Genomic DNA, 15,554 nt, shown 5'->3' on the forward strand with positions numbered 1-15,554 from the left:
AGCCGGCGCTCCAGACTATCCCGCGCCTCCCCACGGCATTCTGCTGCTGCTGAGAGGGGAAGATGATTCTCTCCCTGGGCTGCTGAATAATCTTCACTCTCCCGAAGTTCTGAGAGCCTTCTTCTCTCGCCGACCTCGCTCCGGAAAAATAAAATGGCGGCCGGTGCGCGCGCAGCTTCCTCCCGCCAAATTCAAGCTGCCTCAGGGAAAAGCACGCGAAGTGGCTAACGGTCGCCGCTTTCCAAGACTGGAAACCGCCCCAGCTAGCGGTAAAAACGCCCGCTAAGCTCCCACTGAATGGCGGTTGGGGATGGGAGCCTGGAACCAATGCCATGGTGGGCCCCCCACCACCCCCGCAGCTCACCAGCAGCCGCTTGCGACCAGCGGTGACAGGGCTGGCCTGGGTGACCTGTCAGCCCTGCACAAATCACTGAATATAATGATGAATCAAGGTGGTCCAAAAATTTGGGAAAACCCCAGCCTATCTGTCCTTGAACTGAAGCACTCCCAAAAACAGTTCAAACGGGCGGACTGAGTTTTTAAACTGAGCATGGTGAGGCAAAGGGAGGCGTGGTCAAGAGAAAAACATCACTCAGTCCAAGGGCAGATAGGCTGTGTTAACCCACGCTTGGACTCTCCGAGCAGTGCACTGGAGAATGCAGCATTTCAAATATACTGTTTAAAGTAGCTCACCCACTGTTACTTATACATGATAACAATCATAACTTTTATTTTATTTTATACATAACTTTTCTCTTCCTTCCCATACAACAGAAAGTAGTTAAAATCAATGTCATTGAGTATCCCTTTCACTGTCAGTGTACATCCTTGAGACATATTTAGATCCTATCATGAATTAATATTTTAAAATTTGCTAAGATATTACAGGTGAAATGTCTTTTTCAGTCAGTTTCCCATCTCCTAATCATTACCTGTATCATTTCACCATTTATCTTATTTGAGCATTCAGAACATTAATCTGTATATGCACCAAAGCCTAGTGGATTCTGAACATAAATTCAGTTATATATATGTGTTTGTGTGTGTGTGTGTGTGTGTGTAACTGTATATATATAACTGTATGTTATATATATAACTGTATATAACTCTGTGTGTGTGTATATATATACACACACACACAGACATATACACACACACATATATATATATATACACACACACATACACATACACACACACACACACACACACACACACAAACAAACACACGTGCCCCTTTTTGCTGATAGCCTTTTACCTCTCAGGATTGATGACAATGGCATGCAGATGATTATAGTGAAAGAAAATGCAACAGAACAAATTTTTCAACTTTCAATTTCCAAACATTAGGAGAGCTCAAAAGTTGTGACATGCCTTGGAGCATATATTTACAAATATCTTTACAAGATATTTTGGTTATTTTAATATAAGTCAACAAGCACAGCACAACAGCTAGGGTAGGTCATTCCTGAAATGACCATATTACATTGCACAGCAGTAGTTGATAGCTGGTGTTGGTTAATCACCAAAAGCTAAGAAGGATCCCACCTAATTCACAATTGATCGGAGAACCATCAGGATATTGCAAATATCCTGTATGCTAGACTGGAAAATACAAATAAACTACCCTAGAAAAGGCAATGACAAACCACTTATACCTGTCAAGAAAATTACATAGCTGTCTCCACACAGTCATCAGAGGTGGAGCTTGATTCAAGGAAGTTTTATCTTTTCAGCATTGCCACTTACTAGTCCTCTTTTTCCTAAATCAAAATAAATCTTCTAAAATCTCAAGTTTATTCATCAGTTGATACATCATCATGTTGCCCAAAAGACTATAGTTCATATTAAATTTCATCCAAGGTTGTACCTTATTATACCAGTTAGAATTAACGGATATATAAGAAGATAGATAGATAGACAGACAGACAGACATCACCTTTTGGGGTAAGCTCTTTATGCAAAAGTGCAAAATCACAGCACACTGAAGAAATTAAAGTTGTGAAAAATAGAAGGGGAAATAAGTAGACTCACTTTTCACCAATAGCATTTACTACACAATAATACAATAGTAGAGTTGGAAGGGACCTTGGAGGTCTTCTAGTCCAACCCCCTGCCTAGGCAGGAAATCCTATACCATCCATTCCAGACAAATGGCTATCCAACATTTTCTTAAAGACTTCCAGTGTTGGGGCATTCACAACCTCTGGAGGCAAGCTGTTCCATTGATTAATTGCTCTAACTGTCAGGAAATTTCTCCTCAGTTCTAAGTTGCTTCTCTCCTTGATTAGTTTCCACCCATTGCTTCTTGTTCTACCCTCAGCTGCCTTGGAGAATAGTTTGACTCTCTCTTCTTTGTTGCAACCCCTGAGATATTGAAACACTGCTACCATGTCTCCCCTAGTCCTTCTTTTCATTAATTTGCATTTGTATTTGTATTTTATTAAATTTATATGCTACCCTTTTCCCTGGGGGACTCAGGGCGGCTTACAACTTAAAAAGGGGAAGGGGGAGAAACAAACTTTAGACATATAGAACAATACAATTTTAAGAACACAACATTCATACCATTCAGGCGGGTTACAATCTTAGTCCCAGGCCTGACGGGATAGCCAGGTTTTAAGTGCTATGCGGAAGGTCTGGAGGGTGGTGAGGGTACGAATCTCCATGGGGAGATCGTTCCAGAGGGTCGGAGCTGCTACCGAGAAGGCTCTCCTCCGCGTGGTCGCCAGTCGGCACTGGCCAGCAGATGGAACTCGGAGGAGGCCTAATCGGTGAAATCTATGGGTCGCGTGGAGGTAATCGGCAGTAGGCGGTCTCTCAAGTACCCACATCCACTACCATGGAGGGCTTTATGGGTGGCAAGTAGCACCTTGAAGCGTATCTGGAGATCGACAGGCAGCCAGTGCAGCTCGCGGAGGATAGGTGTTATGTGGGTGAACCGAGGTGCACCCACAATCGCTCGCGCGGCCGCATTCTGGACTAGCTGAAGTCACTGAATACTCTTCAAGGGCAGCCCCATGTAGAGCACATTGCAGTACTCCAGCTTAGAGGTCACAAGGGCACGAGTGAACCTGGGCAAATGCCCCCCTGGTCACAGCTGACAAATGGTGTTCGAAAGTCAGCTGTGGATCCAGGAGGACTCCCAAGTTGCGGACCCTATCTGAGGGGTGTAGTGTTTGACCCCCCAGCCTGAGAGATGGAATATTTGCCGAACTGGAGGGAGGGAAACACAACAGCCACTCGGTCTTATCTGGGTTGAGCACAAGTTTGTTAGCTCTCATCCAGTCCCTAACAGCTTCAAGTCCCTGGTTCATCATGTCCACCGCTTCATTGAGTTGGCACGGGGCGGACAGATACAACTGGGTATCATCCGCATACTGGTGGTATTTTATCCCGTGCCGCCAAATGATCTTGCCCAGCGGTTTCATGTAGATGTTAAAAAGCAGGGGGGACAGGACCGAGCCCTGCGGCACCCCATGTGTTAGGGGCCTAGGGGTCGATCTCTGCCCTCCAACTAACACCGACTGCGACCTGTCTGAGAGGTAGGAGGAGAACCACTGCAAAACAGTGCCTCCCACCCCCACCTCCCGCAGTCGTCGCAGAAGGATACCATGGTCGATGGTATCGAAAGCCGCCGAGAGGTCAAGGAGAACTAGGATAGAGGCATAGCCTCTATCCCTAGCTCTCCAGAGGTCATCGGTCAATGCGACCAAAGCGGTTTCTGTGCTGTAACCAGGCCTGAAGCCAGACTGGAAGGGGTCAAGATTAAACTAGACATACCCAGTTCCTGCAATCATTCTTCATATGTTTTAGTCTCCAGTCCCCTAATCATCTTTGTTGCTCTTCTCTGCACTCTTTCCAGAGTCTCCACATCTTTTCTACATCGTGGCGACCAGAACTGAATGCAGTATTGCAAGTGTGGCCTTACACATCTCTCTATCTTACTAGCCTTCCAAACCATCATTGCTTCCACCATATCTGTAGTCTAGTTGGCTTTTATCTTAGTAAATATGCCACCAAGATACCTCATTGCATCATACAATCTATTTAATAGCGGCTGCAAATTTTTCAGGTTTTCAACTAATAATACATCATTTGCATTAAGAAATAGAAGTATTTTACTACACTAGTAAAGTCTGAATTTGATTCTTACTATCTTTACCTTTTGCATAAGGGAACAGAAATAGTATTTTTCAATTATCAGGTACAGATTCAATATTTGCATACATGTTAAGCATCTCACAGACACTCCATAAGCAAATCACATCCATATCTCAATATTTCCCCAGTTACTTTATTTATACGGCAATCTTACATGCAATCTTACTATATATTTGTTAACACTTTTCATTATTTTTCATTGGATACTAAAGAATATTTCTGTCAACTCTGCCCTTCAACATATCACTATTATTCCAAAGCACATCTATAAAACTCTCCTTTCCACATTCCCTTACTTCAGTTTTATCCAAAAACATTTAATTAATTTTATGTCTAATTCTATTTAGTCTAATACTAGCTACTTTTTATAGCATTATTATTAATATGCAGAGAATAAATGCATGTAATATAACTTCAGAAACCTTAATCAAGGTTATATTTTCTAATGTAAGCAGAGGGACAATCTCTGTACATAAACATGATATTAATGAATTGTATTATTATAATGCATTCATATGCTTTGTCTGTAAAATTATGTGGCCTTTTTAGCAGTTCAAGAAGAAATATACAGCACTCCTTCCAATATTTTCTGGCAATCCTGCCCAATAGTTAAAGAGTTATAGTAGAATCACTGGCTCAGTGTCACTCAATATGTTTGCATAAGGATGGCTTTAATCCAGATCTCTCTACTCCCAACTTAACACCTTTTTCAGAACTGCAGAGATGCAATTTGGAATGTGTTTTAAAAAGGACCATCTTTTTAATGCAATAAAAACACTTACCAGCTATTGCTCCTGCCAGAAGCAAATAACCAGGGGCCACTTGTCCATCTTCATTTGCAAAAGCAGCCTTTGTGTGAGCATAACAAGGGAAATAAATGGCAGAAAAGGGAATGTCGCGAAGGAAACAGGCTTTGGCTCCCTAGGAAATGAACAAATATAGAAGATTTTAAAAAAATATGTAATATGAACAGATAAAAATATATGAGAGGATGAAGGTGGAAATCTTGTAAATGTATGGGGGAGCCATTAAGAAGGGACTCGGATAACAGATTACACAATTCAAAGATTGAAGATGTGAGAAAGCCACTGAAGGATTCAGCAAGAATAGCAAAATCACATTTCTTTTGTCCCTATACTGTGAAAAGTCAAGTATAAGAGTAACCAAGATATATTTTATCCTACAGTCATTCTGACATTCAGAAATAAATGCCATTGGGTTATCTTTAGTTTAAAGAATACATACATCTGAACTGACATTATTAATTATCTCTCAGGAAGACCATTACAAACTTCCTGATTTAGATTGATATCAAGGGTTGTTGTGTCATTTTTTTACAAGAATGACCGCTCTGCTTCCTCAACGACCACTATTTTATGACATAATGAGTTCTTCATTCTCTGGACTCGCCCAGTACATTTTTAATAACTAATCTTAATTGGCCCGGTTAAGGTGAATCATTTCAGAGAAGTAAGAATTCAACAGAATCATTTGCTTTAGCTACTGAGAAATATTTCAGGAATTCATTAGATTCTGTAACTCAGCCTATCTGTCAAGACAAACAAGACAAATCTGAAGAAAAATGCTGCAGCATAAAGTAGTTCCATTCAGGATTCCAACCTTTAAAGTATTTCTTTTGTAGGATTTGCACCAGTTATCCAATCAAATAATATTTCATGACACTTAAAATTTTCACTGCCCTGAAGAATCCATATATGGTGACAAGAATTAATTTCCTTCCCAAAGATTATGGAAATTACATCATCTAATCCTCATCATGATAGTGATGTTATGTTGCAAGCCCATCCTGATAGATTCAGAGCAACTTAAAAATATAAAAAACCTAGTTAAAACTGTTAAAACAGTCTATAATAAAATATTCATAATTAAAATAAAAAAAACAATAGGGGTCACACAATATACCCTGTTTCCTCCCCAAATAAGAGTTTCCCGGATAATAAGCCCAATCGGGCTTTTGAGCACAAGCACTACAAGAAGCCCTCCCCAAAAATATTGCAACACAGCAGCAGCCACGAGGTGACCATACTCGCAGCCTCCTGCACCTCAAAAATAATAAGACCTCCCTAAAAATAAGGCCAAGCTCTTATTTCGGGATTCAAAAGAAGTAAGACCCTGTCTTATTTTGGGGGGAATTAACTCCAAGAATAAAACAGGTGAGAGGCAGAGTGCCATCTATATCGGTAGAGAGCGCTGTTCTGGAGGGCAGGTCCATAGAGGGAAAAAAGGCAAATTTCCCTAATCCCCAAAGATGACATTTAATACATACCGTCGTGCCCGGAAAGCATCTAATCTGTAAAAATGTGTTGGGCAGGCAGAAGTGACTGGAAATAGATGATCCCTTAGGTATCTAGGCTCTATGTCATGAAAAGCTTTATAAGCACTGACCAGACCCTTGAATTTCACTCAGACGTTGACTAGATGAATGCAGCTCACCATAGCAGCAGTGATAAATAGGCACACTGAGAAACATCCTTTACTGCTCATCTACCACCTTCTGGACAATTTTCAAGAGGAACCTTGTGTAGAGTGCATTGAAATAATTTAATTGTGAGGTGACCAGGATCTGCAAATTAACCTGGGAGCTTGTATAAGCCTACTGATACTTCTCCATTTTTGTGGACACCACTAGTTTGAGTAGAAAGAATTTACATGTGGAAAATGAGTTCACATTTAGCAAAGGATAAATTCTAAGAATTTGCCATGACACTTCATAGTAGCCTGTTAAATTGTTAAGTTGTATCTTTTCAGCAGAAAATGCAATTCTGAAATTATTTGGCAAGAATTCATCAGATTGAACAGGTCATGACAAAACTTCTTTTCAATATTTATTTTGCTTCCGTCCAGATCATCACTTCATGCTCTTGGAAGTTGAGTTTAAGTACTTTCATTTAAAATGAAAAATATAGTTAGTCGAACTCTGCATTACCTTTGGGTTTTCATTTTAATTCTCTGGGCTGCCATTATCAGTTTAAGAAATCTCTTGTTTTTTAATAGGAGACAAGATGCTTATTGGATTTTAAAGATAACTTCAAATACCTTTATAACAGTACTTTCCTTTATGTGCTGCATGGATTAATATTTATTTATGTATTAACCCTTTATACCCCCCTGCAATAAATCTGAAGGATTTTCAGTAATAGTTGATGAAGTTTGTTGTTAGATCTACTCGTTTTTACAACAAGAGGCATATGAGCAGCTATTCTATAGACTCATACTATATTTATTTCCATATGTTCCACATCAAAATTCACAAAGCCTGTGTACTTACTGGTGTTCTATGCAAGTTGGTGAAATAAAATGACTGGTGGGGGAGGGAGGGTCTCCTCAATCCTTTCTTGAACTTTCAGAGCATTATTGCATCAGAAGGAAAAAGATGTTCATTTTTTATGTTTTAAAAAATTATTTTACCTATGATATTTCAGATTGCTTTCCCATAGCCTTCCTTAATTGTCATTAGCTGGTTGCAGTTGATTAACCTGAAGATAAATGAGGCCTGCCTTCATACATACTTTCCCAGAGTTTAAAACAGAAGGGTGAGAGGAAACTTGAGATGGTTAGAGAGACTGGCATAGAGCCAAAGTTTGTGGTTAATATAGTGGATCATTTGATCTTTCTTTGTTTACACATAAACCATTTAGATCTGATAGATATTTTATTTCGTATGTCTGAAAGCATGTAACCAGGGATTTTTTATAAATTATGTACTTTCCATCTTCGAAAGATGATTACTGTAAACATAAAATTTTTTAAACATTTTAAGTTGGTCATCTTTTTATTACAATTATATTCTGTCCTCTCTAGGGATTCCGAGAAGTTAAAGTATACACATGCATTCATTACGCTAGGTTTGATCCAGATTTAGGAGGCTGAACATTGTAGGCCTCAATCCTACAAAAGAATGGACCAAGTACATCAAATTTCTAATCAATCAATCAGCTTAACAAATGCATCATATGAAGCTGAATCATGATTTCAATTTAAACTGTTAAAAATGTGATCCTGAACTAAGGCCTTTTCAGATGATAGCCTTTACTAATACTCATTTGAATGCAAGCTACCAACAAGTGGCTTCAATCGTTCTTGATAAAAAGTCAGGATTATCTACTTGAGGATAGTTTAGCAACTTGGGCACAGATCTGTAAGGCATGACATATTTCCCTCAAGGCTTGCCTCTTCTTCCTGCCTGATCATTGGCTCCTCACTTTCCCTCACATCTCTCTAAGAACTCCTCAGAAGCTTTTTACTTTTGGATTGTATCTTGATGCATAACTAACAGGGGGTGGGGAACCACCCTGGACTATCAGAAGTTCAGCTGGGACAGATTCTTTAGCTTGCTAATTTCTGTTTATTTCAGCCTTACCTGCAAATAAATAAATAAGGATTTAAATAAATTATTTCTACTACAACAGGAGGGTAATTACATTCACAAAGGCACCTCTGTGTCAGGGCTCTGCACAAGGAGCCAGAAGGTCTGGGAGACGAAGGCTTAACTTAGTCTCCTGCAGTGAATGCACATTGTCTGGTGGAGGGGGAAAAATGCCAGACTGGTGGGACCTCGCAGAATTCAAGGCAACAGAGGTACACCTTGTCTGAGAGAGTTATTTAATGCTTCTGGCACCTGTACTTACCGCCATCCCCTCTTTTCCTACCTTACAGGTTTAGAATTTATTTGGCATGTATAATTGTTATTTTGATCCTATAGCAATAAACAATAGGCAGCATGTCATTTCTTGATCCGTTAGCATTCTTCTTGGGTTTCACCAGCAACTTAACCCTTCCAATTCAGCCGTGAGACAACCTCTTTTTACACTCTCTTCAAGTCACCTTATCTTGCATTAAATGCTCGAGTTAAAGGTTTAAAGGTTGGAACTGACAAATCAAGAATTGGTGATTTGTTCTTGCTGCCAATGCCAAGTACGTTTACAATGAATGACTAAATAAAATGTTTGCTTTTGTAAACTGAAATTGAAAAATGAACAGTTTTGAAATTTTGGACTTTGGCAATCTTAGCTTTTTAAAAAATACAAAGATTCAATGTCTTGCATATCTTGTATAAATACTTGATTTAACTATATTTTGAAGTATCTTCCCAGTTCATATCAGATTAGTTGTTTTGATTTCACATCTAACTCTCAAAAGATTTTTAACAAATTCTTCAAGTCAGTTGTAAGCAGTAACATTTTTTTCCCAAGATTGTTGAAATTGAAATAAAATAATGCTTGTAATTGGAAAGTAATGCAATATACCATATCTGTTTAGAAACAGAAAAGGAATAAAACAAAAAAAAATAGTGATCTTCAAAATTTATGACCTTTCATGAAATACATGTTTGTAAACTGGAATGATTTGCATACCTATTCTTTTAAAGTTGAATGAAATATAAAATGAAACTATGTATTTCTTGAACTTCTACAAATACTTAGTCTCTATATTATTAAACTTGCGGTTACTGTCACTATCATCATCAGACATAGACAGTGAAATCTTGAGTTTTTAATTAGTAAGTTACTGCTTCTACTATTAAATTAGTAATTAATTACAACTAATTAAACCTAGAAAGTTAATGGAATGTGTTCACAATTTGTGCCATTATATTGTACCATTGACAATCCTCTCCAGACTCTGACTTAATAAAATTTACACCATTTTAACTTTATGTAATAATACATTCTCCAACATAGTATATACATTACAAAAAAAGCCAACGGTCTAAATAGCAGCTAGTAACTCATCTAAAGGCAAAAGCTGGGTCAGTGGCTAAGACGCTGAGCTTGTTGATCAGAAAGGTTGGCAGTTCGGTGGTTTGAATCCCTAGCAACCTAGGGATTGTAATGGAGTGAGCTCCTGTTACATGTCCCAGCTTCTGCCAACCTAGCAGTTAGAAAGCAGGTAAAAATGCAAATAGAAAAAATAGGAACCAGCTTTGGTGGGAAGGTAAGAGTGTTCCATGAGCCTCTAGCATTCAGTCATGCCAGCCACTTGACCATGGAGACATATTCTGAGAGCACTGGCTTTTTAGCTTTGAAACAGAGATGAGCACCACCCCCAAGAGTTGGAAACAACTAGCACATATGTTCCCGGGGAACCTTTAACTTTAACTCATCTAAAGACAAGGATGCTATAAGATCCCCATCTCATTTCACTAACTTTTTTTATTTCACATTCTTTTTTACATGTTCACCTCAGCATTATTGTTTCTAGGGTTTTTCTCATAACAGAAATGTGGTCAGTTTTCAATTCTGTAGCTTCAAGGATGGATTGGATGCAAGATACATCACCAATCCACATAATCAGACTCAATTGTGAGCGAATATTTTTGGCAATATAGTGTATAATGGATTAGATCGAATAGATCCCTCTTTGGCATAACCCGAGTAGTGACTTGAGACATTCACCTTTAAAGTTTAAATCACCTTGGGAACTGAGATATTTAGCACATCTACTTCCTTTTCATTTGTAAAAATTTGCCTTCCAGCTGCCATTTCCACAGGGGAAAACTGTCACAAAGCATCTAGGAAACTAACAAAGCAGTTCCAGAAAAGACTATTGTAGAGAACAAAATTGTGAAAGAAGCGAAGCACTAGTGGACACAACTGAAAATTTAATAGAATAATCTTGTTTCAAGTCCCAGGCAAGACAACAATATTGCAGTGATCCAACAACTTGTGCTATGTAGGCAGAAGCAGGACAATTTTATGATAATGAGTAACTGGTTGTCAATACAGCATCAAAAAAAAAGCATACTAACAATATAAAGTGAATTGGAATGCTAACATTGGAAGTCAAATAACATTTGCAACAAAATTTATCCTCAATATACTAAACAAGCAGGAAACAAATTAACACAACATTGCCTAGAAAACTACCCAGCAACCTAAAAGAAATTCTCCATAATAATTCTGCATACTAAAATAAAATTGACTATATACCCTGCAATCAAAAATAGAAATCCTGGCACTGACTAAAGATGAAGCAGACCAAAAACAATCTGCAAAGAAAGTAAAATGGTTGTGTGGTTGATATTTTGAAAAAAGAAAATCAAGAAAGGTTGAAAGCAAAGGACTTTAAGAAGACCATCTGCAACTAAGCTTTGAGCTAAACAAGAAGCAAGGTATTATCTCTATAAATAATTCAGAAATTTAGTGTAATCATCAAACAAACTATAAAGACATTTTAAAAAAAATCTTCAAAATTATGGAAACCTTTTGTACAAAGTTGAGCAAGATAAAAGATAAATATCTACTACACAAGAAGATACAAGAAGAGATTGAAAGAGTACAAAGAAGAACCTCACAAAAGAAGCGCAAAATCAAATCAATGTTAAATTGTACATAAAGATTTGATGACTGAACTAGAGCCAGACACTCTGGAAAGAGAAGTTAAATGGGCCTCAGAAAATACTGCTTACAACAAAGCAAGAGGATAGAACTGTTTAAAACCTTATAAGATAATACCATTAAAGCATTGCACATTTTTTGTGATCAGGTTGGAAAACAGAGCCTCAGGACTTGAGAAGATAAATTTATATTCTAGTACTAAAAGTGTTAAAGAATACTCAGACTACCAAATATCTCCTCTTAGATCATAAACCAGTAAAATAATGCTCAGGATTTTAGGTAGTCTTCGACTTATGACTGTAATTGAGTTAGGAATTGCTGTTGTAAGCCATCCAAGATCACTTCAAAATGAAATGGCAGCAAATAAATTGAATAAATAAATAAAATAACTGCCATTGGTCCTTACGTTGGTCACCATGTGTCCATGCCTGATTTTATGACCTTTTTGCAGTAGGTGTTAAGCAAATGTGGTGATAAAGCAAACATCATAATTGTTAGGCAAATGCCAGAGGGCATTTTTTGCCATTTCTAAAAACTTTCGTAAATCATGGTGACCTGATCATGGGACATTGCAATCAGAAGTAAATGCGTACTGTTGCCAAAGGTCCAAAATGTGACCATTGGAGGGAGGGGAGCATCAGAATTTCCAGATCAGCTTGTAAGTATTTCTGGGGAAGTTCATCAGAACTTTGAATGATCACTAAATTAATTGGTTGTAAATTGAGACATGATGGTGCAGTAGTTAGAATGCAGTATTGCAGGCTAATTCTGTTGAGTGTCATCAGTTCGATCCTGACTGGCTGAAGGTTGACTTTGATCCTTCTGAGGTCAATAAAATGAGGATCCAGATTATTGGGGGAAATATGCTGACTCTCTAAATCTTTTAAGAGATGGCTGAAAAGCACTGTGAAGTGGTATATAAGTCTAAGTGCTATTGCTACCTGTACCTTATTTATCTACAGGAGAATACAGAATAACAGAGTTGTAAGAAACCTTGGAGGTCTTCTAGTCCAACCCCCTGCTTAGGCAGGAAACTCTACACCACTTCAGACAAATGGCTATTCAATCTCTTCTTAAAAACCTCCAGTGTTGGAGCATTCACAACTTCTGGAGACAAGTTGTATCACTGATTGATTGTTCTAACTGTCAAGAAATTTCTCCTTAGTTCTAAGTTGCTTCTCTTGTCTGCTAGTTCCTTTAAAACCTGGGGGTAATCCATCTGGTCCTGGTGATTTGAACTCATCTAGGGTAGACAGGTGCTCACTTACCATTTTCTTTCCTATTTTAACTTGTGTTCCTAATCTATTTTTTGTGGAGCTGTTTTTGATAGGTTGAACTGTTTTTCCCCTTTGTGTAAAGACAGGAGAAGTTGCCTTTGTAATGTTCCAACTACATATTCAAATGGGAAAATCATGGTGATGATAATGCATACTTTTTCTGACAATCTGATTTTTTTTTTGCAATTTAATATGTTGTTTAAATATATCATAGCCTTTTTTAGTAAAAGATATTTAATGGCTAGAATCACCATTCCTGAAATTTTTTTGAGTCTAGAAAAAAAAGCTTCAATTTACTTGCACTTAGCTGGCATTGCCTCATGACATACTAGGTTTCCTTGAAAACAAGACAGGGTCTTATTTTCTTTTGACCCCCGAAATAAGCGCTTGCCCTTATTTTCGGGGAGCTCTTGTTATTTTTGAGGTGCAGAAGGTGGATGGCATAATCACCTCATGGCTGCAGCTGTGTTGCAATATTTTTTGGGGAGGGCTTATTTTAGCCCATGTGCTCAAAAGCCCGATGGGGCTTATTATCCGGGAGGTCTTATTTTCAGGAAAACAGGGCAATCTTAGTTTGTTTTTTAATATTGACAACAGACATTCTCTTCTAATCTTAAAGCAAGAGATTTTTTTAATAAGTGTTACTATTTTACAAAAGGCAAGCTGTTAAATTCAGAAGTACAGTCAAAATGAATTTACCTTATAAAGGCCAAAAAATCCCAGGTCCCGCAAGACAGTGAGGGCACTAACACGTGGACCAGTTGTGATCTCTCCAGCCACTTGCAAGCGAATTTTAACAATTTCTAGTGGATTTGTGAATATCACTTGAGATCCTCCAGCCTAAAAAAGAAACAATACTGTGAACGTGTTACTGCTTCAGCACAAAGAGAAGATAAATTACCCCAAATGCTAATGGAACAGGACATCGTGTTCGTTTCACTGGTGCTGCCATGAGTTTTTTTACATTGAAATCAACAAAAGCAATAGTGCCAAGCACTTTGAATTGAAAGTTAAACGTGGGAATTCATTCTTTAAAATCAATTATTTTTATAGATTGCAAGATACTGCTTTTAAATGCTAGACTGAAAGACAAGGTAAAGCAAACAACAAATATTTAAATCTACAATGACAACTAAAATATAACTGGCAAAAGTCTACAGCACTAGAGGAAAAAAGGCAAATTACTGGATTCTCCCACCAATACAAACACATACATGCAATTCCTCAATTTTGGCATCTATACAAAAAGTGCAGTGGAACACATGTATTTAAACAACTAATTTCCTCTGCTTTTCAAAAGCTATTGAACTGAAAAAATGTATATCTCAAATGGCATTTTGCAGTTGCTTCTAGTAGATTTGAGCACCATTTCTCTCTGCACAAGACAGCACTATTTTATTTCATTTCTCCAACCAACAGAGTACTATCACTGAACCCAATAAATTAAAAGTTCCTTAATAGTTCTATTTGAACATTGGATAATGAGTTGGTTGCTTAAAAAGGCTACTTTGAACAATTGCTAATAATCCTTAAAAAGAACATTTTGAAAGACTAAAAATGTCATTAATAATGTTATTCCTATGCATAGCAACTGGAAAGGTTTGAGGGAGAGGAAACAGATACATAGAAGTAGTCCTAGTAGAACATGTAAATAGTCTAGATCTATATTCTTATTCTCTTGGTCATCTTTCCTCAGCCTTATCCTCCCTAGTCTTTGGGAACCTAGGACAATTTTACTGTACAGAGCAAGAATATAACTTTGTATTTTATGCTAAATGGGAAGAAATGAATATCCTTTCCTTATATACTATTTAATGTATTATTTTTAGTCTAGTAAGAGGAAAGAGAAAACAACAGTTACCTGATTGGCCTAATCTGAGCAAAAACCTGATTAATTGAAGTAATTAATTAGTTAATTAAAAACTAAGAAGACATCATAGACCACAGTAGCAACATTCCTTCTATTCTTCTCCCTGCAACATTCCTTCTATTTCTCTCCCTGAACGCCCTTGTCACCAACCCCCTAGAGTAGATCTGGAAGGCTACTGGTGAAGAAATATCCAAATTCAGGAAGGATACTTCATGAAGGATAGCTTTTTTCACTGTATTTACCATGTAATATTATTGTATGCAATAGAACAGAGTTTCTAACAAAAAGCTAAAGTGTTTAAAATCAGTCCATATATCTTTTTGTACTTATAAGGTCATCACTACTGCAGTTTATCTCAAATGACCCTTCAGGTGTGTTGGACTCTCATAATGTTCAGTCAGAATGGTTAAAGGACCCACTAATTGAGAGTTATGGGATTTGAAGTCCAAAACATCTGGAAGGCACCATGATGGGAATATTGCCATAGCTGACATAGTCTCAGAAATTTTTTTCTTCAGACAGATGGAGGGAATCTGATACAGATGGATTACGTTAACATGGCAAAGATTATACTCCATTCTTAAAAGTCTTTGAAATCAACAGAAATACTTGGGGTTATTAAAGGCCAAATCATTAGTTTCTGATGTTCAGCCAAATATGTAACTAAAAGTCCACTCTGAGCCACTCTTTTCCAGCATTCTCCACAATTGATAAGAGATTAGCCATTTCCTTCTATTTGATTTTAATGAGCTGCAACTGTATCGTCCCTATAGTGAAATAATTAAAACAAGAATGCATCTACTAACAATATTCTTCCTTTTTTAAATAACAGTTTTGTGTCTTTTAATATCTTAAACAACAGTAATCAGGTGGTTAGCTAGGGGT

General features: G+C 37.7%; 1 protein-coding gene across 3 annotated transcripts in view; it reads right to left on the bottom strand.

Annotated features, from left to right (window-relative positions):
- Positions 1 to 15,554, bottom strand: part of SLC25A13 (solute carrier family 25 member 13) — a 162,250-nt gene that overhangs the window by 11,849 nt on the left and 134,847 nt on the right. For all 3 annotated transcript variants that reach the window (XM_014051794.2, XM_014051795.2, XM_014051796.2), the window contains 2 exons: positions 13,499 to 13,639; positions 4,947 to 5,085 (listed from right to left, as the gene is read on the bottom strand). In XM_014051794.2, coding sequence (XP_013907269.2) covers positions 4,947 to 5,085; positions 13,499 to 13,639 — 280 coding nt within the window. The remainder of the gene's footprint in view (positions 1 to 4,946; positions 5,086 to 13,498; positions 13,640 to 15,554) is intronic.

This window comes from Thamnophis sirtalis, unplaced genomic scaffold (assembly GCF_051295495.1).
Source record: "Thamnophis sirtalis isolate CommonGarterSnake01/CBP01778 unplaced genomic scaffold, rThaSir2_p1.2 scaffold_4, whole genome shotgun sequence".
NCBI classification, from domain to species: domain Eukaryota; kingdom Metazoa; phylum Chordata; class Lepidosauria; order Squamata; family Natricidae; genus Thamnophis; species Thamnophis sirtalis.